Here is a 25,662-nt window from a genome sequence, read left to right as displayed (position 1 = left end):
GCATATTGAAATACGCGTGGTCCATTTGAGTTACAGGTTTAACCCATTCACAGTAAAGATTTACTCAGGTGACTGGTTACCTGGTTTACACACATTTTGATATGATATTTGCTTATCCTGGGTATTGAGGATCTGCCCTTACTGACAATATTTGAAGAAACGTCAAGATACATTTGAAAATACAGTTACAACCTAGATTACTGACATAATAAACTACATTTAAACTGTATTTATATATCTTCGTTTCCCATTTATGCTGAAACAAGTTGTAACATGGGTAATCATTTCTTATCACTTCTGTCAGTCAAACTGAGTGGCCACTTAAAATGATATTGGTTTTTCAAAACGAATACATTGTACAAGATGTTGAAGTGATTGCATCAAAAACCAACACTGACAGCAGAACATATATCTGGGTGACTTTGCAAAACCTTCCACTTTTGCAATCTCTGATTGTCTTCTGATGAAACTTTGGCTATCATTAACCCATTCAAGCTTAACTTTCTAGTAACACACCTGAACTACCATTTTGGTCTGAGGGTGAAACCACAGTGGGTTGGCTATATGAAACCCTCAGGAGCTAATAAATATTGCAGTTGCCATTTTAACTGACAGAATAAGTAGGAAGAAGTTAAATAGACTTACCGTTGAATGAAGTGTCTGTACTGTCTTGATATGTAGCAAGTTCAGGTTGGGTTTTGTGCACAAGGAGATCACAAAATTGGACCCCTGCAATAAATGAACCAAAACAATCAGTGAGTACATGTTTTGTATGTTGCTATAATACTACCCGATACTAATCATTGCTGTGTATGAGGTACCTTCAATGATATTGTCCAAAAATATATATAGTCAAACGGTATAATGGTCACACAATGGACCAAGAAAAGTGACCACTAGGTGGCCTTCCAATAGAGGGTGTGGCATTACTTTTGATGTACATCTAGGTGATGTGCTGAGTGGTGAATTTAGGAAGACATAACAGCAATTTTCATAAAATGCAACATCATAAAAAATCTCTTGAAAATTAGGATATATTCATTTAATTTCGGAGATTTAAAATTGGTCAAAATAGACACATTTCGTACTGTCAGTCTGAGCAGTTTTTGACAGAGGTTATTCACTGTTAGATACGCTTTTTTTATTTATGCTTATAGTACACTGTTACTTTAAACATGAAAAAAAATGACATACCAATTCCAAAATGTATTTACATTTACTTAGTACAGGAAATGTCCCAATCCCAGTAAAACTATGTTGATTTACCCTAGGGAACTTATCTGCAGCTAATGCCCAAACCATCTGCTATTAACCTTAAGTTTTATGTCAGGCCAACCACAAGAAAACAGCTCCGTGAAATTTACGTCGGCCAGCCGCACGGCCAATGTGAAAATTTCAATTCTCGCCTGCAATATCTCAGGAGATTCTCAACCCCTTTCTGACAAACCATAATATTACACTGTTGGTTTAATGGTGTGTTTGGACCTGCCGATAAAGAACTCAGTAGAGGGATAGGATTGTGAAAGAGTAATCCTTCTACCCCTACAGCGTGGTGCTACCCCATTGTTTTAAGCAGTTGGAATGACTGATATATAGGGATATGGGTGCGAGAGATACATCTGGCATATTACTAATAGTTGTGGCCAGGTGTGTGTGATAGTTTCCATGTGCCAGTCTGTAAACTTTCTGAGGTCAATAGATGTGTGTGAGAAGAAATGTCATTGGTAGTTACTTACTTGAACCACCTGTTGTTGTGGCATGTTGTTTAAAAGAACCTCTTTGATACAGCATGGACCAGTCAGTTTGCAGTTAATGTTTTGACCATAAAACCACAGTGGATCAAAAACAGTAATGTTCCGACACCTACAACAAGAGGATTACACGCAGCAGATTTATACAAATTTCTACAACATATTTAACCCTTTGAGTGCTACAATTTTTCTAACCACAATTTTAGTGCAACATTTTATCAACTTTTATGAATTTTTTGCAATTGTTTTGAAAATTTTGGACCAGAATCAGTATTACTTGACCAGCACTTCACACAGATTCCAGGTTTGGACAAAATTTTGTGAAAAATTGCCTGAGTTGTATTTTATAAAGCTGACAAAAACTGTCTTTGGCACTCAAATCTTAGGTAATCAATCTCATTTTTATGTAATTTCAATCAAGTAATTTCTCAATTTCTTATGTAATTTCCCACTCAGTCTTAAGTTGGCACATCTAGGAAAATTTGGCAAAAAAATATGATAAATTTTGCAAATAACAATGCAAAAAGCAAGGATTATCGTATGCTCCAGTAGTTGTTTACTTTGACGCAAGCTGACACAATGTGGAAAAGCTTTCATGTAGTAAAATTTCAAGCCAAGGGACTGGGTACACCTATGAACATGCAGTAATTGTCTGCTGTTACCCTGTCATCACCATGGTTTACCCCAATTCTATTGTTTTCCATGGAAAATTTGGACCTCAACACAGGAAAATGGGTGTCAAGTGATTAACAAACACAGCAAGGCATTAACTCCCACAGTATTTTCATTTACTAAGCTGTACATTGACAACATTTTGCATTCACAGAAAGCAATCCTATGCCATATAACTATACAGTGCCATGCTGTTTATACATAAAAAATGTGATTTTCAAGCTTTCCAAAACCTGAAATTGACCTAAGCATTTAAACAGTCTCAGTATTATTTCATAACACACTATTCTGACCTTGTTCACACCTTGAAGTTGAAATTTCATGAGCACTATCTGCAGGAAACAAGTCATTGTCAATGACATAGTCCCCACTTGTAAAAGGAGTATTAGTCTTGATGGGGCAGGGAAATGTGGTCATTAAAAAGTATTGCTGGAGTGTATAAGTTCACATCTATGGGCACATAGGTTTATGTCATTTTTCCCAATTTATAACAAGAGGCATGTCTAAGTTATGGTTCTAAATCGGGAAAAAAGATCAGACCTCTAGCTGTGTTGGCCAGCCAAGAAATACATATGTGCATAATAAATGAGGTACGAGATGTGAAGGTCTAATATCCTATCAAAATTGAAGCTTATAGAACTTGTGGTTACTGAGTTATGTATATATATGTATAATCAAGGTCTAAGGTCATCAAGGTCACGTAACATTTTGAAAAAAAATTGTATTGCTAAGTTATCCCTATACACCAAAAATCAGACCTCTAGCTCTATTGGCTCGCTCAAAATTAGATATGTGCATAATTAATGAGGTACAATATGTGGCGTCATAAAGTGTCCCATCATACCATACATGAAGGGTGTATCACTTGTGGTTACTGAGTTATGGACAAATATGTATATTTGAGGTCAAAGGTCACCAAGGTCACATGACATTTTGTCAAAAAAAATTGTATTGCAAAGTTATCCCTATATACCAAAAATCAGACCTCTAGCTCCATTGGCTTGCTCAAAATTAGATATGTGCATAATTAATGAGGTACAATATGTGGCGTCATAAGCTGTCCCATCATACCATACATGAAGGGTGTAGCACTTGTGGTTACTGAGTTATGGACAAATATGTATATTTGAGGTCAAAGGTCACCGAGGTCACGTGACATTTTGTCAAAAAAATTGTATTGCTAAGTTATCCCTATATACCAAAAATCAGACCTCTAGCTCTATTGGCTCGCTCAAAATTAGATATGCACATAATTAATGAGGTAAAATATTTGGCGTCATAAAGTGTCCCATCATACCATACATGAAGGGTGTAGCACTTGTGGTTACTGAGCTATGGACAAATATGTATATTTGAGGTCAAAGGTCACCAAGGTCATGTGACATTTTGTCAAAAAAATTGTATTGCTAAGTTACCCCTATATACCAAAAATCAGACCTCTAGCTCTATTGGCTCGCTCAAAATTAGATATGCACATAATTAATGAGGTAAAATATTTGGCGTCATAAAGTGTCCCATCATACCATACATGAAGGGTGTGGTTACTGAGTTATGGACAAATATGTATATTTGAGGTCAAAGGTCACCGAGGTCACGTGACATTTTGTCAAAAAAATTGCATTGCTAACTTATCCCTATATACGAAAAATCAGACCTCTAGCTCGATTGGCTTGCTCAAAATTAGATATGCACATAATTAATGAGGTACAATATGTGGCGTCATAAGCTGTCCCATCATACCATATATGAAGGGTGTAGCACTTGTGGTTACTGAGTTATGGACAAATATATATATTTGAGGTCAAAGGTCACCAAGGTCACGTGACATTTTGTCAAAATATCTGAGATATCTGCGTGAACGGATGGACTCACGGACGGACATGACCCAATCTATAAGCCCCCTGGATTTCATCCATGGGGACTAAAAACTGTGTCACTGCATCCTTTTTGCAATATGAATACGATGAGAAACTAAATTTTTATTTTTCTTGGCCTTATACATGGGAGTCTATGGACTGCCTTATACATGGGAGTCTATGGACTGCCTTATACATGGGAGTCTATGGACTGCCTTATACATGGGAGTCTATGGTCTGCCTTATACATGGGAGTCTATGGAGACTGCATTATACATAGGAGTCTATGGAGGTGTAAACTAAAAATAGCGCCAATGGCACTTGATCACAACTGGCACATTGTGAAACTACTCTATCTCTGGGTACACCTGTACATGAAATACTGAATGGGTAGGTGCTGCGGGTTTGGAGTTTGTCAGTAAATGCACACAGAAAACAAAGTCCCGAAGTAGCGAATTCCAGCCATTTTCAAACCACACTGTTTGTCAGTGGGGTAAGCAATATTCGCAAAAATCACATTTCCAGGCTAATAGACTATGTTTTACGAAATCACACGTTCTTATTACAAAATAAAACGATCTTTGTCTTTAAATCAATGCGCCAGTAAACAGGTCCAGCAGCTAGTTATGTCATCAAGTCTGTAATGTTAAGGGTCATAACAAATGTGAGAAATCTAAAACATTAAATATGTTGTTTTTTATCAATTTTATAACCAAAAGCGCATGAAAATCTCTGATACTTTGAATCAGCCATCCTGCATATTTCTAACATTCATCAAAACCTCATTTCTGTTCCACAACTCATTAAATAGTCCACAATGCAGGATTGGTGTACATTCCAAAACTACATTTATGAAAGACCCCTAAAATGAATTAGTTAAAGGGGGGTTAGAAATTTCCCAAAACTATCTAACCGCTGCTCCGTTTGGCTCCATTTTTCGGAATCGGAACCTTGGAATTAGTCTGAATATCTCTACCAAATATCAATGCAGTCTGTTCAGCGGTTTTGACTTTTTGTCGTTTACGGAAAATGGACTCTGTCCACCACCGGTTGAAGCTAACCCTATATCACAACTTCCAGATGTGATAGTGACCTATGGTCATTATGTTAAAAAATACTGCCAATGGCGCTTGGACATAATGACCGCCTAGTATTATCGGCATTTATCAACAACCACACTCACTGTGAATTAGACAGACCACGAAGTCAATGAGCAACATATAGCTGAAAGACTATTTTTCACATTCGATTTTTTAAGCTCATTTTATAAGAAAAGAGACATGTATATGTATATGGAGAAAAAGCAGAAGACATATTTGTAAATTGTTTGTTAAGTGACAATCATATATGCATCTCTTGAAATTTTGTGGTTATAAGGTATAACACTAGTGTAAGAATAATGAGGTTAGAATAAGTTAGTAAAGCTAAGTTGACAGTAATTAAGATTACAAAATTACACACTAAGCTGAGGAAATCTGAATGAAATAAATGTTGAAAAGTAGCAAAGTCATGGTCATCTTTTGTCTAATACCTTGTGTAAGTTCATGAACTTTACATAAATCTTGCTATAGATTTGTTGCTAATGGGCAATAACTGTGTTTCAGATCATTTGAGAGCAATCTATCCATGACAGGTTTAAATTGTAATATACTTCTATTTAAAGGAGAGAAACTTCTCAAATAATTTTTTTCCCTGTAATTGCTGTGAGAACACATGGACAGATGCTCAGGACTCTATGCTGGTGCTACCTTGATAACTAACCTACAACTTGTAACGTCATTGTCTAACCTGTTCACCCCAATTTCCTGTAGACAGGTCCACACTCTCCATTGATTAAACAATGGGTTTGGCCATACCATTGTATTGAAAGACTGTAACATGTGAGGTTGTGGATACTTAATCTCTGGAATGTCAAAGTCTGTATATGACTCAAGGATGTTTACTTAACAAATGCCTAGGGTCATCTCAAAAGTGAGAATCTAAACTATGAAATATGTTTTTTTAATGCTTTTGATGCCCAAAAGACCATAGAAATCTCTTATACTTCGGATCAGCCATCCTGCATATTTCTAACATTCATCAAAACCTCATTTCTGTTCAACAACTCATAAAACAGTCCACAATGCAGGATTGGTGTACATTCCAAAACTACATATATGAAAGACCCCTAAAATCAATTAGATAAAAAGGGGGGTTAGAAATTTCCCAAAACTATCTAACCGGCGCTCCGTTTGGCTCCATTTTTCGGAATTGGAACCTTGGAACCAGTCTATGTATCGGTATCAAATATCAACGCAGTCTGTTCAGCAGTTTTTGACTTTTTGTCGTTTACGGAAATGGACGACATCAAACACCGGTTGAAACCACCTCTATATCACAACTTCCAGTTGTGATAAAAAGTCCTCTAACACGGCCAAATTTGATCGCATTGTGAAACAAATCGACGTGCATCTGTATGGGGTAGGGTACTATCCTTGTGCAAAGTTTGAAAGAAATTGACCAGGGCATGTCTGAGATATCTGCGTGAACGGACGGACGCACGCACGCACGCACGCACGGACGGACATGACCAAACCTATAAGTCCCCCCGGACGGTGTCCGTGGGGACTAATAAGACATTTGAACTCCACTTGACAGATGGTCCACTTATAAAATGAATGCTGAAGCAATTTCATCTTTGTAACACTTTTGTTGCCCTTTAGTCTTACACTGGAAACGTATCTCCCAGAACAAACTATTTTCACTCATAATGATAACTATATGTCGTGCTTCGGCTTGAAAAACTTTGAACTTTTATGTATTCAAACACTTTGTATGAAACATCCAATGCTCCTAAAAATTAGGGAATACAATTTTTTTGTTTCTCTCATTTTCACATAATGTAATCTCACCTTGCTGCTGCAGAATCTGTGGTGATTTGATGTTGAAGGTGACAGTCTGGTCAGTGGATTCACAGATTGGGAATATTCTAGTTGGGAACAGTGGTTTGAGAATTCTTGCACATCCAGCCAGGTAACGCAGGACTGTTCCTTCGACTGCTTTGGTCACTCTGTATTACAAACAGGAAAACCATTAATATCATGTTGAGCCAGATATTTTTTGTCACGGAGGGAGGGATTGCACTTACTTAATATGAAAAGCTAGCCTTAAAGAAAATTTTTTCAAACTGCAAATAGGATGTCTTTCTCATCTTCCCACGTGTACTCCAGACAATTCAGGCCAGTTTTCACTGAGTGTAAGTTTGATGCTCTAGCTGTCATGCACCCAGTTATTCTAGACTAGCTATGTGTTTCAGTTTCTGTGAATCAAAACACTTATAATCTGGTGAAATCATCATTGAAACACCTACAACAGCTGTATCAATCTGTCAGTTGTGTTTTGAAATTGCCCTAGGTTTTGAAAGAGGGTAATGAACATAAAGACACAGAACACACAATCCTTTTGCTTTGTAATATTTGATGGTATCTCAAAAAGTCCATATGCAGAATCTTTTCAATAATTATTCAACACAATATCTACCACTTTCTGTCAAAGAATGTCAAAGGTAGAAATACATTGAAAGAGTACAAGTTTACTCTCTGAGACACACTCTATTTACAGAACCATACCTTTGGAGGAGTATTTAAATTCCATATATGCAAGGCTGATATCTACAGTATGTTATATTACATGGCACTTATTACATATTCATATGAAAATTATTGCATGCATTTATGTTTCATGCAATACTAAATTTTCTCACCTGGAGTTGAAGGCATTGAGTACATCAAGTACTGGTGTATGGTTGTAAATCTTTGCATACTGTAATGCAGTACTGCCATGAGTTGAGGTGATGCTTGGGTCAGAACCATTCTCCAGCAACAACCGTACAATGACCTTGTGACCTTTCTTGCATGCCTGTCAGAGAAAACAAACCACAAACAATCATTGCAATGAAAAATTCTCACCATCCTAGGCAAGGTTATTGCTTTTCGCATGGAGAGAAGCTGCACCTTGAAGCAAACATCAAGAAGGTACAATGAACCTCACGGGTTGATATTCAGATTCTCAAATTCTAACAATAAATTATGCTGATCTACTGCTTGTGGGGACTCATTTTAAACCCCTTGGAGTTAGAAAAATTTCATCCTCTTACTTTTGTGAAAATGAAAAACAATATTTATACCCACATGGGGATGGCAGCCATTTTGAATTTCAAATATCTGTTATTATGATAATTTCATTCCATAGTACTAAAATTTGCACAGTGACCCCCCTGATTATCATTATTGATGTTGAAAGAGAATAGTTTGCAGTTTCCTTGAGGAAAGTTTGGGCAAAAGTGTTAATCTTTCAATTTCAAGGTGCATACTACATTACGAACCGTTTCTTCTAGTAATGAAAGTCTTTGATACACATAATAGCTCTCCATTTTTGTAAATATTAATTACTGTGTACAATTGCATTCCTTACTGATAGTTTGCACTCCATTCTTAGTTTTTTCTGTGTATCCATTTGTAGCCGGCCGGATAGAGTAATACTATTGTGGAACCTAGCTATGAACAAACTCTACTTTTTTCAATATTTTCCATACTTGTATGATGCCAATGTATAGTACAGCATGGTTTTTGAAATACTGACACCATGGCTTTCTCATCAAACATGTTTTAAATTCTTTTATATAATTCAATGTCATGTTTGATAAGACACCTTACCTTCATTAGTGCTGTCTCACCAGCGGATTGCTGTTGGTTGACGTGTGCGCCTGCTTCCAGTAGGATGGCCATTGTACTGGTATAACCCTACACAGAAAGAGAATGGTATCAGAAACAAATGTGTGATTAACCCTTGAATTTCAAATAATGCCTCGCAAACACCTAAATGGTCAGACAGACAGGTCTACCATGTTGTGGCTTCATAGATTATAATGATAGATTAATCCTAAGATGTTGGTAATACAAACTATTTGCATAAATGGAATGTTTCTTTCACAGTCGAGATAATATTATTAAACATTGGCTTACAAATGTTGTCTGTAACACTACATCATGTATATACCAGTATAAAATCATTCATTACTATGGTGTAGTAGTTCATCTCAGAATTTGATGATATGTTCAGATACAATGGAAATTTATCTTAAACTTAAAATAAACGACGAAATCAGACCCATTGTTACCAGAGGAATGCCATTGAAAGATTAAATGTTGAGCAACAACTTAAAACATGTTGACAAAAGCAGACGGTCATAAGTCATAATTTGTCAGAAAGAGACTCTTCAACCATTCTGCCACGTCAGTGGAAAGCCACACTGATGCAAACCCTACTTTCACCTACCAGTACTTGGCATGTTTCACAACAAGAATATCTGACATTTGTGCTCAGCTTGTCAGTTTGCGCTACCCTACAAAATCTGGCCAAGCATGCTGTGTATCACTAGATGTAGCTGGCTAGCACATAGACATTACTGAATTCACTGACGTGACAGGTAACAGCCCCTGAATGCCAGCTTCTGTACACCCTGAAAATCAATTTCAACTGACCTGACAGGATTTTAGGATGGAGAACTCAAATCAGTCCAGGCCTGTATTTTTTTGACACACAACTGATGGTATGCTTCACACTGATATAATTAATCACATGGTTTCTATTTTCAAATTTTTCAAAGAGTTTTTGAAAGAGTATGTACATGAAAATACATATGAAAAATACCCTATTAGGTAGACAGATTCTTACATTTTCAGAGGCTATCATCAGAGCTGTTGTACCATTTTTCTGTTTTGCATTGACTGAGGCTCCATTGGTGACCAGCAATTTCAAGACTTCATCATGCTGTCCAAGACAAGATACCATCACCAGTGTCAGCCCAGATGAGTCCGTCTCATTCAAGTTGTACTGTCGCTTGCTGTTCAGTGCATGTTTTACCAGACTGTAGTTGCCATCTTTCACAGCTTCACGAAACATTTCTGAAAAAATATCAAAAGCATCAAAATTAGCAATACATCTGAACTGAAGGACACTGGGCCATATGTCATCTTTACACAGAACTGAGCACTAGTCTGAGGGTGCCTACAATGGTGATTAATATAAGCATGCCCCCTAAGTTATCATTGACGAATATTAAAGCTTGCAATGGGCCTTGTATTTTCACAAAACTAAAGAGTAGATCATTTTAAATGGCTATCATTGCAAATCTAGCTCATCCATATTTAGAACTTTTGTTCAGAACTCTATCAAGTTGGACATGCATAATGAAGGTATTTTAGGAATGTAGAAACTCTCAAAAAAGTAAGTCATGACATATTTGGCAGTAATAATGCCAACATCATAGCTCTATTAGTTGTACATAACATCCATCCAAACACCTCTCACACCATGTACAAAGGATGGGAAACAGATGAACACTACACTCTCATTACTTGACATCAAGAACAATGCAAAATTAATATCTTTATTTTGACTGGATAGTTTGAATGTCGGTAATCTTGCTTTTGTTTACATCATGAACGCATGTAAAGCACTGCTCAGAACTTTTCTCTACATTACTTCTACTTCTGAAAGATGTGAAATTCTGTAAATTGTACACAAGAAATGCAGTACATCCTTCTTGCCAAGCATCGCCAACCTTACTCTAAACAAAGACATTTATGATAAATATATCTGAAACAAATTCAAGAAGAAAATGGAAGGAATAAATAATACATTTTTCCTGCCGTGTTTTCACTTATTTACAACCCTCAAAAGATTTTGATGTAACAGAAAATCTAATCGCCAATATAAGAGCCATTGAAAGGTTTACACAGACCAATATAATTTTGTGCTTAAAAGTATATCTGAGGTGATAACCTTATCAGATAGACATTTAATGTGTACGTACCTTGTGTGATATCATTTGGAAGGTCAAGTTCTGGTTCAACGTTATCATTGGGATCATACTCATCTAGGTCAAATTCCATCAAAGAACTACTGTCTGCAATATAAACCAAAATGTAAAACTTTTGAATTATGCTTGGCGAAATAAAAAATATGCAGAAAATTTAAAACTGATATTTTGTAATTATTTGCTCACATACCTGTTATCTAAGTATGTGGAAAAACTTACACTTTGCCCTGCTGGTATTATTTACATTTACTAAACAGTACAGCCAATAGAAATACAAGTGAGAGTCCTAAATACCAAGGACAATTACAACTACTCTGTGCATTGTACATAAATTTCAAAACATTTTTCTTAACATATTTTCAGATTTCTATTCTTACTGTAAATTTGTTATTCATCAGGTTTGTATAACTATTTAGGTAGGGAATTACCATTATTTGAACCTGACACAGACAGAATGAGGAATAAGAATATACAGAACTATTGTAACTATTGTAATTGTACCATTTCTCCTACCATGCAGTTGAGTGATTTATATCCTGAACCTTGAAAAACTACAGAAATTTTATTACATTTTTAGACTCAAATCCAGTCTTTCCTTTAATAGGAACTGCATGTAGGCTTTCTACCAGTATATTTCATCAAAAAGTTTATGGTTTTGTTTGATAAATAACCATGCGTATTTATAGTTTCTATGTTCATTTTTTGCGATGACAACCATTGATGATAGCTGAATGTACACTGTATATGAAATGTACTCCATTCATTACCTAGTACATATCTTATCAGCATTATCAAGTATGACATATATGTAACCTTCTTATCTCTGAAGATATAATATGTATCAGTGTTCGAAATAATCGGTGGCAATGGTGGCATTTGCCACCAAAAACTGTCAATCTGCCACCAAAATTTTTTTCTGGTGGTATTTTTCTGCCACTAAATTTTGGGTCATCATGTCATCGATCCTACGGCTTGAATGAAGGAACACTGAAGGAACACGCGTTGTCTGACGGCGGAAAACTCACTAGCAAAAAAAACAACAAACTAATTGCGACATTTTGGCATGAATGAAAACATAGTGTGAATCCAAACTTGTGATTGGCTAATCTCCATATCGATGACAGCAGCTTTTGTACACTTGACATGTTGTTGCCCTCTGTGATAGCCGCATATGCAGTCATACGGCACAAGATAAAAGCATGTTGTGACATTTTGAAAACAAAGCCAAACTGCAGCCTGCATGAATTAAATAATAATAAATACTTGCAATTAATTAGCCAGCACAGGGCTCAAAAATTCCTATCGCCAGACGCCCGTGGCTAGTGAATTTTGCATTCGGGCAAGTAAAATCAATATGCTTCCCGTCCGGCGGGCAAGTGCACCAGCGGTTGAATTAACTAAGCTCTGGACAATTCAAGCTTGAAAACGTATGTACAAGCCTACAATCATTGTAAGTCCTTCAACTCTCAGAAGTTTTTTTTTTGAAAACCCTTGAAAATCCGCCCGACATCACAAAATGATCGTTCTTGCTGTTGTAAAACACAAAAAGTCGTAAAAATAGAGTTTTGCCACATGTTCTCTCCGACGACACTGAGTGAACTCACTGTTTTGTATGTGTGCCGTAAAAGGGTGTGCTCTTGACAGTGGTAGCCGTTCTCTTTGTGCAAGTGTATGAGTCGTATGACAGTCGATCGGCTTCACGCGATAGTGTAATTGCACCATGTGCTTGGTAAATGGATGTAAACTTATTCGAAGCCATGGATCTCGGCAATGCTTACTGTTCAACGTAAATCAACCCCCAGTTGAAAAAGTACAAGTTCACATCATAGTCGAAACGGGCTCAGTCGACCAAGGATTGGGAGGCCACATATTGCAGCTATGTATTGCGTGAGATGCAGACAGTTTCAAATTACGTGACCTTGGTTGTTAGGGATCGGCTCTCACTTAGAGAAAACAAATCTGCACTGAAGAGTAACGAAAACGAAACTTGAATCTGCTCTCTTGACGAATACATTTATCAAAATAAAACTTTGAAAGACTGCTGTGCTCAGTGAGCAAACATGTAAACAGGTAAAAGGGTTGCAGATGTACCAGTACATGTGCGTATGCATTGGCAGATAAACACTAGCAGAGCAGTTGTTTGTGATCTCAGCTTGCTAATAAAGAGCAGCAGCTAGCCATGCACATTGTAAATCACACAATCTTATTAATCTTATGCAAAGATTTTAATTTGGATTTGGTTGTGGAAAATTCCAAATTCAAAGATGTTTTCTAGATGGCCAAATCTATAGAAAGGACTAAAGTATTCTCTTATTTCTTCTGCGACATTTCAGATTTGGTAATATTCCTTCATTTTAACAAGATATAGTTCATGTTTGAATCTGTTTTTTCACTCTTTGAATTCATTTCATATGGCCAAACTCTTGCTCTCTGTTACAAATTACTGGTACAGTTATTAGAAATTTAGGGCAAGTAATTTTTCCTCTCGGGCAAGTAAAAATGAAATTCACATGTCCAACGGTTAGTAAGTTTGAAAATTTTTTTTTGAGGCCTGCAGTATGAGTTAACTTTTTGTGACATGTACTCACCATATTTTCAAGAATTTATAAATTAGAATGAGTATGTGGCAATGACAAAATGTTGTATTATACCGATCACATGGTGTGTTAAACTGCCACCAGATTTTTCATAATTGCCACCTGATTTTATATCCGGTGGCAAACTTTTGCCACAAGAAATAAAAAAGTATTTCTATCCCTGTGTATGAAGATGTTGTAGAGGAAAATATCTTCAATACCTCACTCAATCTGCTGTAACTGTTCATGTATTTCCAGTATCTTTGTTCTGTCTGTGCAATATGTTTTTTTTAAAGAGTTGTTCTAATCCCAAAATCATATTAAAATGCCAAGTGTTGAGCTTGTAAACACATCTTATTACATAATCATAAAATCAACATGAATTTGTCAGAATACATCCTATATGTCACCATGGGAAAATATATTGTTCTCTGGAACAAAAATGTTGAAAATATTATCAAACATTATAGCTCTTGCTCCTGTAATTCTTAAGCAGAGCTATGATTTCAATAGACTTGTTTCTTTACAACTGCAGTTCCATATTGAACACCGTAGTGTTCACAACTGCATTTATGAGTTGGATTCTACCTGACTGTTATGCTGAATGTGATCACAGCTTTCTCCTCTAACCAGAACTGAAACTATCAATATGGTTGGATAATCAAAATGGGTTGAAGAATTCACAGAACTGTTTCGCCAACAAAAGTCACTGGAAACCAATTCAATAAACTTGTCATAATTGGTATCCATAAATGAAAATCTGAATCACAAAGATCACTGGCATTATGTCTACTTCACACATATGCTAGCAGAAAGATTCATTATCATTAACGGTATTTCCTTTTTAATAAACAGACATGAAAAGAACAATCAGCCTAATTCTTCCCAACACAAAAGATTTGAAAGACATACTATCAATGAATTCCACCACACACTATGAATAGCGGTTCAGCACTTTATACAGCTAGAATTTTCAACATGTTTCAACAGATGTTCAGTGAATAAATAAAAGGTACTTATTTACTTGAAAGCAATATAGTGTGACTGATCTCACATTGCTGTGACCGACCAGTCTGCCCTATAACTTGTGATATTTCTCTACTTTTGAATCAAACAGGAACTTTCTGACAATTTCATTGCATCAGCCCTACACCAGTAATATAAACTGTTCTTGAACCAGTATTTATTTAGAAGGGCATTAAATGTCAACTTGATGGTATATATTTATAGGCTACATATCTGTATGGTTGTAAATTACAATAGAATACCCTTAGCGTGTTATCAGACAGCCAAAATGTTACCATAGTTATTCAGATCATGTATAAAATCCACATGCCATTTACAGCTTCTGAAGTATTCTTTTCAAACACTGAAAACTAATCATTGTACGGCCTATTTTGTCAATTATGACGACCTTTTTGCATTTATTGTGACAAGCCTGAAAAGGTATCTTTTTTTTTCATTGGGTGGAATTTCATTAAACTTTTATTTGTACCCAAGATGTCTCTCCTAATATGAAGAATTCCTAGAAAGCCATAAATAGTGAGAGTGATTTTTTGTATTTCAAAAACAAAACGCCCATATTCAGACTCTTGATACGCTTTGAACATATGACTTAAGAAAATCAAAACGAAGTTGTGGAAGTTAGTTTGAGCTGCAAGACCATTGGAAAGTGAGCACAACTTGCATATTAAAATTGAGCGCAAATTCAGTCTGGTAATTGTGAACTGTATGAACAAAGGAGTAAAAAGGCTATTGCCAATTGTGGAAGTACAACATGTTTGAATTACATGAATTTTGCATGAGACAACATCCACAGTCAAAATGCTTGTCAAGACTTGATTTCATATATCAAGAATGTCAATACATGTATGGTACATTGCATATTCATAGGTTTTGTTGTCTGGATCAATTGTTGTTTTGATTGTTACAGAAAGACAAAACATAACATAGTGACTGACTAAAACTATCATCAAGCTAGCAAGCCTTGCAGTTTGCGACAAACGCTGTATTCAGAGGGCACTTGTGCAAAGTCAATAATCTAGGGTAAGTGTGTTTCTCAGCTCTGCAAAATCATTCCAGATGCAAATATGTAGCACTAGTTCACCTCAATATCTGAGTAATGAATGAAATTCATCCATCTTTTCCTGACAATGCATGAGGTCACAAGGATTTGTATATATTTGACTTATCACAAAAACCAAATACCCTAGACATTGCATTCTACAACCTCAAAGAAAGCACATATCCATTCAGAAATCACAGCTGATTAACAAACTAGGAGGAAGAATGAGACAAGGCTTGAGTCATCATCATCAGCAATACTCAGAACACCTGCCTTCTTTCCTACCAGTGCATGATCTGAATGTGGTTTAAGTGAATGAACAAAGCAGAGAGCTCTGAGAAAAAGTGATCTTTAAAGTTTTAAAACTTCCACAAAAAAGATCAAAGATCATGACAAAAGAGGCAACCTGATTGTCCTGTATCTATAGTTCTCACTATTGATATTGGCATTAGGTATAACATGGCTGCCAATTCAAAACCATCTTCACTGGACTAATGGTGTTCTTTGAGCAGGGATCCTCCCTAAAATAACTCTTGGCAGAACAAACCCAAACATGTCGTGACTGAAAGCACCATCAGGTGCTTTGTACATGGCCTTTGAAACACTCAATTACATGACTGACTCTTAGGTGTTGCACAGTACACTTGAAGATGACAACATCCATGAGGCTTGCAAGTCCAGCCTTACATGTAGGATAAACCCCACGGAACATACCTCTGGCTTTTTTTATCTAGAGTTTGGGTGACAATGAAAGGAAGGCAGTACACTCAATTTTACATGACTTCAATGTCTTTTCATAAGCAAGACTGGAAATTGCAATTTCTTTGCGTAGCCGAACAGAAAAAGACAATGCTACTATTGCTAGTTGTATCTTCACTTCTGATATCGGTTTGCCCAATTTTGATGCTGTTGGTGGAATACAGCACATGAAACTTCAGGGCGTACATGCATCAGTTGGTTTTGTGAGACTCTACCACGCCAATCTAGCCCAGAAATGCTGACTGGATGAGGATTCAAAAATGCCAATGCAACGGCATGCCCCCCAAGATAGGCAAGATTTTGAAGCCCCCTTACTGACTCCCTATTACCTGCAATCCATTTTGGGCAATTACAAATCCCTAAGCCATGGTTTCCCACATCGCAAAAGCCAAAATTCCGATACAGTAAATAAAGAAACCAACAGAAAAACCTAGAAGATCAGAATTGAACATGGCACCCTTTGGATTGCTGTCTGGACTTACAGGGTACAGATATTGACCCTCTGACCACTTCACCCCTTTGTAAAGTGCACCGGTCCAAGTTACCTATTGAAAACTATATACTAGCACCAGAATTTAGTGGTGGAAAAGGTTTGAAACAGCACTCACCTATATCACTGTCATTTGAACCAACAGACTGTTTGGTCACTTTTGTGTCTTTATTTTTATTTGCATCAGCCCTAAGATCAAATCCTTCACCTAGTCCACTGTAGCTTGAAGTTGTCCCACCATAGGCTGAAGTCTTTTTTAACACACTTTTAAGTTTTCTCTCAGGCATATCTGTTTTTATCTTCAAATCACTGTCCCCTCCACCTTTGAGTCTATCACTTTCGCTCGCTGTCAATCTTTTCATGAATGAAGATTCCTCTACAGGGGGCTGTACCCTTTGCTGGTGTCCGTTTTCACCAGTATCATCCTGCCCTGAAAAGTGTTTTTCCTGCTTAATACTGCTTGGTTTTGAAGTTAGTACTGATTCACCAAGGGCAGTCGTTTGTTTAGGTTGTGTCTCTGTTTTGTCAACTGCAGTGCCAGATACTCTGTTCTGTTCAATATTCACAAACACAGAGTCAGTGTCCATCTGGTCATCTCTGATTTCCTCTTTGATTGGCTGCTCAGAGATGATTTCTTTGATGTAGAGTCCCTTTCCTTGCCTCTGGTTGCCTGGTGGTCTTGAGTTGCTGGAACTGCCATCCTGCAAAATGAAAATCAAAGAATCAAGCAATCAATTCAATACGGTGGTTACTTAACATCTCTTTGCTTTCCTGTGTATTGACAGCTACTCAGCATGTTAGGACAGATCGACCAAATTTGATATACTTAACGAATGAATGATCATGTTCTAAGGGTACACACATGCTCTCAAGATTGATTTAAAACATATTCATGTGCTCACAGAAATTGATAAAACAACACTAAAAAACAGTAAATGATGATAAACAAGATCTCTGTCACAATGCTGTACAAGGAAGCATTAATGATTACCAGTGGTCAGGCATCATCTACTGCTGGCATTTTAAATTATTCATTGCATTATTTAATTTGTTTTGATGTCATATTTTCCTTTGTACATTGCTCAGCTCAGGGCTTATTCTTATGCAAATCACAAAACAATATGTACACTTCCTTCATATGCAAATGACATGCAAATTATTTCATGATGTAATATCCAAATGAAATGTTCACAAAGGTGTTGAGTTTTCATATTTGTGTGTGCTTGGAACATGATCTAATCCATGTTTGTCTCTTTCTAGTTGTGTGTTAGACATTCAAATACGCTTACTGCCAATACACTTGCTTAATTATTTGATTAAAAAGTCAATCAAAATCTGTGGCATTCCGTTCATGCTTATCAGTACATTTATTCAGCCAGTGCAAAGCAATGATCAGCACATGCTTTAAGGCTGTGACTCAGTTTCGTTGACACATATTTTCAATCAAAAGTTTCACATAGAAAACAGGGTCTCACACCCAACATGTGGTACATTTTCTAATAGGTCTATATTTGAAGAAGGTAAAAATTTTGTTTAGTTGTCAAAACATGCATTGGTATGTTTGTTTAAGTCAAAAACATGTGATTTTGAATTTTTTCACTTAAAAGAGTATAAGTAAGAATTGGCAGCACCCCTAAGTGATCTGTTAACGGCACTAGACAGCTGGGTATACAGGGGGAAAAACCGTGTTTTGGATTTTTGAAATTCGCTTTTGTTTCTGCACAGTGAGCCTTCGAAGTGTGAACTGTCGGATTTTCGCATAAATTATCGGCTTTTGGTCACGTTTGTCAAGTTATCGTCACTTCAGGGGGGTTTATCAAAAATTTAAGACACGGTTTTTCAGGTCTATTCATGAAGTGTTAGCATGCGAAGAATCTGGGAAATCCGCCCACGCGTCGCCGACTTACACTCATTTGAAGGTGCGCATACATAGCAAAAATCGGAACTGAGAAAATCGACGATTTGTGTAAACGTCCCATTTTTCACACAAAATCGCCGAAAAAAGTCGGATTTTTGTGCGTTTCAAAAAAATCATTCGATCTGGGTCTAGGTTAAATATTGGGCATCAGGTTAGAGAATTTCTGACAAGTCCTAAACATTAGTTCGCCTAAAAATGATGAAAATTGTGCGTAGAAACGTGAGGCTGGTCAGCGTAAGCGGTGGGTACTATTTACACGATAAACACTAGAAAGATAATTCAGGGCATAATCTGTTTGTCAAATACGTATCTAGCTTATAATTATATTAACTGTACACTGTTTGGTAACGGTTAGAGTCTGGTTACAAGACGAGAAAAGTTTAAAAAAATCATACAGCCGGAATGGTTTACAGGTCTGCGTTCTGCCGACGACGCGCGCTCGCTCTCTCGCAAGCGCTCGACTTCCGGTCTCACAGCCCGTAATTTATGCACGTACCAAGTGTGAAATGGTTGCCCAGTTCATTTTAGTGCCGATTTTTGTGCCTATAGTACAAGACGTCACTTGCTTGCTTTCGGAGATGAGACGACCAACTCTCGATGCTCTAAAAAATTCTGTAGTTGAGAAGTTCAAGGAATGCGGGAAAGTCGCACTTGTTTTTGTGGTTTTCACATGTGATCTGCTGCAGTCCTTTTGCTCACCATAAAAAATGACCGGGTTTTCGTGCGCTATTTCGCTTTCCACTGTGACATGTACTATTATGGCCTCGGGTATGAAACCAAAATCAACTTCAGTTACACGTAAAAGCGATTCTTCATGACTTAAAATAAACGACTGAGGCGATACTCGACAGATTCACTCATTGTAAAATTGAAACGGCGACATATCGCGACACCCAAGCGACACTCTCTTGACCACAGATAGAAATTGACAGGCAACGATCGTGAAGCGACGTTTCGCGTACGTTGCTGTGCTCTAGACCGACATAACAGTGTCGGATTGACAAATTGGACAAACCATGCTTCCTACATCCATGGACAAACTAAGTCCACGATATGGGCTGCTGTTACAGAACTGTATTTTCCAGTGAAGATTAAATAGATTCTCTTTGGACGGCAGTGTAATCTATAGCCCGGCGTACGATGCTATGTGTTCCGCTACAGCTAATCGCCTCGCTCACCACAACCCTGCAAAGACCCTACGTAGGGTCGGTGACTTCAAATCCATTTTGGGACTTGACGTAAAAAGCCAAATTACTGTCGAAATTCGATCGCTTCCAAAAATGCCAGTCTTTTATTCACTTTCGTAAATAACCGTCGATGTCGGCAACTCTCTCGCTAGCCCTGTGTACGATGCTGTGTGTTAGCTGTAGCGGCCAACACACAACATCGCGTCCATCAGCTTTCCATTTTGCTTCTTCAGCCCCCGTTTGCATTTTCTACTGTTTCTACACTGCTTATACTGCCGGCAGTCATCAGCCATGTTGGATAGCGTGTCTTATGAAGACGTGCGCGCATGCGCAACATGGTGCGTAAAAATTTACATAATCTCCTCAAGGTATAACGATAACGCTGACAGTAATCCGGACCGTTAAAACAAAAAGAAAATAATAACTCGCGCAGTGGTTAGAAGGCCGTGTTTTCACTAAAATTTAAGACATTTTCCAGTACAATGTTACCTCACAGTTTTCTCTAATAAAAAGATCATATTTCAGGGGTTCAGAATATGAAATAATCACAAATCGCTAAAATTTACAAAGGAACCCGAGTCACTACATGCTTTAAGGCTGTGTGTCAGACATCTGAATTTACAATACAGACACCTCCACCATGTACCCTCACCAAGGCATATTATATCTTCTTACATTTAAACAATCACTGAGCCTTAAAACCCACATCTCTGTATTCAAGCAACATAATTTATGTACTTGTGTATGAACAGGTTCCCTTGATAGACCTTTTCTGAACAGTATGAACTTTGAACCGATTATATAATCAAAATAGTGTACTCACTAAAAATGACAATGTTTCGATATTGATATCCTGGTTTTGCTGAGATTGGAGAATTCTATCAGCAGTATCTTCATCATCATCAGTACTGCTGAGTAAGCTGGATGAATGAAATCTTTCAAGTTTTGCTACCGTGACAACCTCCTCAGCTGCAGAGTATGAGCCAGAAGAACCACTGCCAAAAGCACTCTGCATGCTACGACTGGCATCAGGGCTGTGCAAGCTCATATCCAATGCTCTGTTTGTGGCACTTTCTAATGTTTCAAACACTTCAAAAGATGCCGGGGCTTTTTTCTTGGTCTTCTTTTTCTTCTTTGTCTTAGGGGAGTCATCATCCTGTTTTTGCTGTCTTCTCATAGAGGCCTTCTTGGCATTTTCCTGTTTTTTCTTCTCTTCTCTCTCACGCTGCTGCTTCTTAGCTTCCAAAGCTGCCCTTCGACCTTTGACCTTGGAGTACATGTCACCCTCAAAGTTGAGCACCCCCTTTTCCAGATCCCTCCAGAATGTGTCTTTCAGGGTGTCAGGTTCAGAATCACTCCCGTTGTCCTTTTTGGAGGAACTTTCCTGCCCGCCTATTTTCTTTTCATCTTTCTCAGCTACCTCTGCATCAGGTTTCTTTTCAGGTGAATCTTGAGAGGTGACGCTGGTGTCAGTTTGACTTTCTGTTTCATCTGTTGCTTTCTGCAGGATAGGAATGATAAAAGTATGACTTGGTGAATGTAAAGCCACAGCAATGCTGAGCAGTGACTCAGTACTTCTACTTTAGCTAGCATTAAATACCTTGGAAGTTTTCCATAAATAAACATCAAGATAAATTATGTTGAAGTGGACATAAACAAAGCAGAATAAACTGCCCTGTTCAACAAGTGTGAACAAGTTTCACATGAGGACTAAAAAATACACAGTAACCTCATTTAACGTTACAGATAATTAGAAATGATGTATCTGAGTATGTCAGGTCTGAACAAATTCCAACACAGCAATCTCATCAACTGAAAGACAATTTCAAACATTATGGTTTTGAAGGATTGAGTTAGGTTCATGTACAGAGCTTGCATGGAAATATACATTTCATTTCAACCTAATGATCTGTTTGAGCCATAACGGGCAATGTACAGGATGTTAGGGGAGAAGGAAGGAACTCAGTCCAAGATCAATGCATTTGTCCCTGTCATTGGAGTTATTTCCACAAGAGTTTATCTACAGTATGTGAATGTTATGAAACACACGAATGAACATGTGGGTGTCCCTGTCATTGGAGTTATTTCCACAAGAGTTTATCTACAGTATGTGAATGTTATGAAACACACGAATGAACATGTGGATACCTACATGAACATTTAAATCATTATGAACTATAGAGTACACAAGCTACAAACTAAGTTGTGCACTCAACTGTATTCAATGTTAATGGAAAGACAGACTGGTAATAGCACATGGTCAACATAGCGATGAGTACTTTAGGTCTTTATACATTTTACGAGTATGTCACAAAATACAGATAGCAAGTAACTGCTGCATTCTAACACAACGAAAGTGGTAAGTCAAGACAATGTTTTGTCAAGTATTGTTTCTATTTCCTAGAAATACATACAGTCCGAAACTACTGTACGAATCATTTACCGTGATACAGACCTACCTCCAACACAATATAAGACCAACACCACATGGTCAGCTCAAGACCACACTACAGATCTCTCACACAGACACTATGTATCCAATATCAGCTTTACACAGTAATTTACAGAAAGCAACGATGCCATTATTCCCCTGAGACCAGGAACTACGCAGGCATGCTATCGACTTTCAAAACTTCCTCCAAAACATCCCTCTAACTGAAGTAACAGTAACTGATAACACTGTATGTATATTTAGCTCACAGTGTATGACATTTAGAAGATTTATTTCAGTGACACAAAGCATTGTTACACATGAATACAGTTATCCACTGTGAAAAGAAACAGAAAATTAACATTTCATTGTGTCAACAGATGAGACAAAACAGACCATGCCGTAATGAGAATATCCTCTATTCAAACATAAAAAGATCATTATGAATAGATATCATGTTCTTATGGATAGCTGTTCAGAGTTACTGAAATTTTTCTTCTTGAAATTTTTAGTTTATTTGTCAGACCCACAACACCAAGGACACAAATAAGACAAATTCAACAAAATTTTATAATGTTAGTGTGACCTTCAATGGGGCATCACAACAAAATGGCAATAAAGCTTAAACCAGCAGGTAAAAGCTTTCCTACTTTAACTAGCATAATTATCATGTCAAGGATGAACTATACATATCATTACGTGTTGGATTTTAAATTATACCAACTGAAATTTTCATTAGAACTACTTACTGTTCAAATGTTCCTACAGGAAATAAAGTAACAGCTTGATGTAAATGCTGACAATCTGCTGATGCAACCTACACGACCTGTAAATTCCAGTGTCACTAGACACACATCGTAACTCAAAAATCAAATAATATGCAAAACAGTAGAGTGCTAATTCATATTTTTTGGCTCCTTATTCTGTATTAAATCTATGAACATGGAAATCACAGAGTACCACAGTTCATAAAAGTTATGAAACCTTTTGATGGAATATTGCAATAAAATTGTAACACTTTCATGAAAATGAGGAAAATTCTAGTGATATGTGAAAAGAGTGCAATCTGTTGCAATGATTTCAAAACAATAGTGTTTAGAGCCCTGTATCGGAATGATTGGAAGGTAAACAAGCCATTATTCCATTTGTGAAACAAACCTAACAGCAGAATACACAACCAATTTTCCTGTTTCAGGTTTTTAGGTCATGCTTTTATGGTGATAACCAATCCGTTCAGATAATTTTTTTTTCATATCTAACTTTGCACACTCAATCATCTTCAGAAAATAAACTGTTTTACTCCCGCCTTATCCAATACATAATTTGTGAACATATCTTTTTCGGAGTTCTTCATTTCTTGCTGTATACTGAATAATTTATTACATCAACATAAATGTCATTTGTACAAGTTGTCATACACATCTTCATAATATACTTGGTTTCTAAAACTTGCAACACCAGTAAATCAAAATTTATTGGGTGTACACACCAATTTTTAAAGAACATCATATATTTCTCACATCATAACATGACAGCCATGAGTATGGTAGTACCATTATAGAGAGTGTAATATCTCCATTGATGATACCCTTGGGAATGCTATGCATCCAAAATAGAACAATGTCTTTGGTTAATGGGTAAAAATATATTCTATATATCTTGGTATCCTAGTTAAATACATTTATGAAAGTCATACATTTTTAACGGTACACAGGATGTACAGTTGCATCACTAACCACCATTTTTTATTAACTTGAGAATTCAGTCATAAATTCATAAATTTACGTTAGTTTCTGTACTTAAAATATTGGTCATGTATTTTTTCAGAAATCTAGCAAATTATCTTGAGTAGTGCGTCAGTCTTATTTTGATTTACATTACAACTGGACCCAAACAATTTGGGAAAACTGGCTGAAAGTAAATATGTAGACAATTTTCTGTAGGGTATATTCTGTATTGCAATTTATTGACCATTTCAGTTTGGAGATACAGGTACCTGCAAGTGTATAGAGGTAACAATACTGTAACTTTCAACTTCCACCTGGCAGGGCACATTTAGCCTTTTATCCCTTTTACCATCAACTTTTGGTACAACTCTTGAATTTTCTGCAGCAAAGCCAGACCTTCATGTGTGATGTGGGGGTTTGCTGTGAAAAGGATCATCTCTAATGCATATCATAAGACATTAAGGTGGCAGGCCAATTACACAAGGTACATCTCTCAGACTCAACCTACACTTTATTATATAAAGCCAAATGCCTAACATCAAGGTGGTAAGTAACAAATAAGGGATGGTCATTAATATCCTATTGTTTTCATGGGTGCAGCTAGACCTCCGGACAAGGAAATGGGGTATAAGGTGGTATACCATTTCAATTTTCCCAGGGCAAGGAATACAAAATTTTTTGTTGTATTATTATTAGAGCAACATAGCTCAAACTGAAATGATACAGTAGTTAGCTTGACAGAATTGCTGCTGTAAAAAGACTAAAACAAACTATAGACACTATGTGAATGTCTATCACTGTGTGTCTGTGTATGTGTATATATTAAGCTATAAAGCTATAATTCTTGTTACCAATTGTAATTAATAATTGTAATATTATAATATATATATATATATATATACACATATATATATATATATATATATATATATATATATATATATATAAAATTATGAGTTACAATTGGTAGCAAGAATTATAGCTTTCCATAAAAACTCAAACTGCTACAGAACAAATATTGAACACATATGTACAATGCAGGATTGGTTTTTCTAGGACATAAAATAAAGCTCTCATTGTACCATATTACCATACTTACTGTTAAAGGCACTGTGTTTACATACAAAAGCTAATACTATTGATTTTTAATTTAAACAGTATGTGCTTTGAAATACTGTTAGATTATAATGCTACTATATGCAGAAATTCTGTCACACTGTCTGGAGGGGCATGCCATATGTTACAGTTTTATCGTTTTATCATCAACCTGGATGCATGTATAACAAAGATAATGCTTGGGCACAACACTACAGACTCTGGTTAATACATTTGTATTAAATTTTGTGTAAAATGCTAATTCCTAGCTTA

The 25,662-nt window shown here is 36.7% G+C and overlaps 1 protein-coding gene across 1 annotated transcript in view; it reads right to left on the bottom strand.

Moving 5' to 3' along the window:
- The window catches only part of LOC139141853 (M-phase phosphoprotein 8-like), a 42,326-nt gene that overhangs the window by 2,109 nt on the left and 14,555 nt on the right, over positions 1-25,662 (bottom strand). The window contains 10 exon segments of the mRNA XM_070711593.1: positions 646-729; positions 1,737-1,825; positions 1,828-1,863; positions 7,171-7,328; positions 8,022-8,176; positions 8,974-9,060; positions 9,995-10,224; positions 11,136-11,228; positions 17,150-17,732; positions 20,960-21,637. Coding sequence (XP_070567694.1) covers positions 646-729; positions 1,737-1,825; positions 1,828-1,863; positions 7,171-7,328; positions 8,022-8,176; positions 8,974-9,060; positions 9,995-10,224; positions 11,136-11,228; positions 17,150-17,732; positions 20,960-21,637 — 2,193 coding nt within the window.

This window comes from Ptychodera flava, chromosome 10 (assembly GCF_041260155.1).
Source record: "Ptychodera flava strain L36383 chromosome 10, AS_Pfla_20210202, whole genome shotgun sequence".
NCBI lineage: Eukaryota > Metazoa > Hemichordata > Enteropneusta > Ptychoderidae > Ptychodera > Ptychodera flava.
The sequence above is the reverse complement of the archived record's forward strand: the minus strand, read 5'-3'. Positions and strand labels throughout refer to the sequence as shown.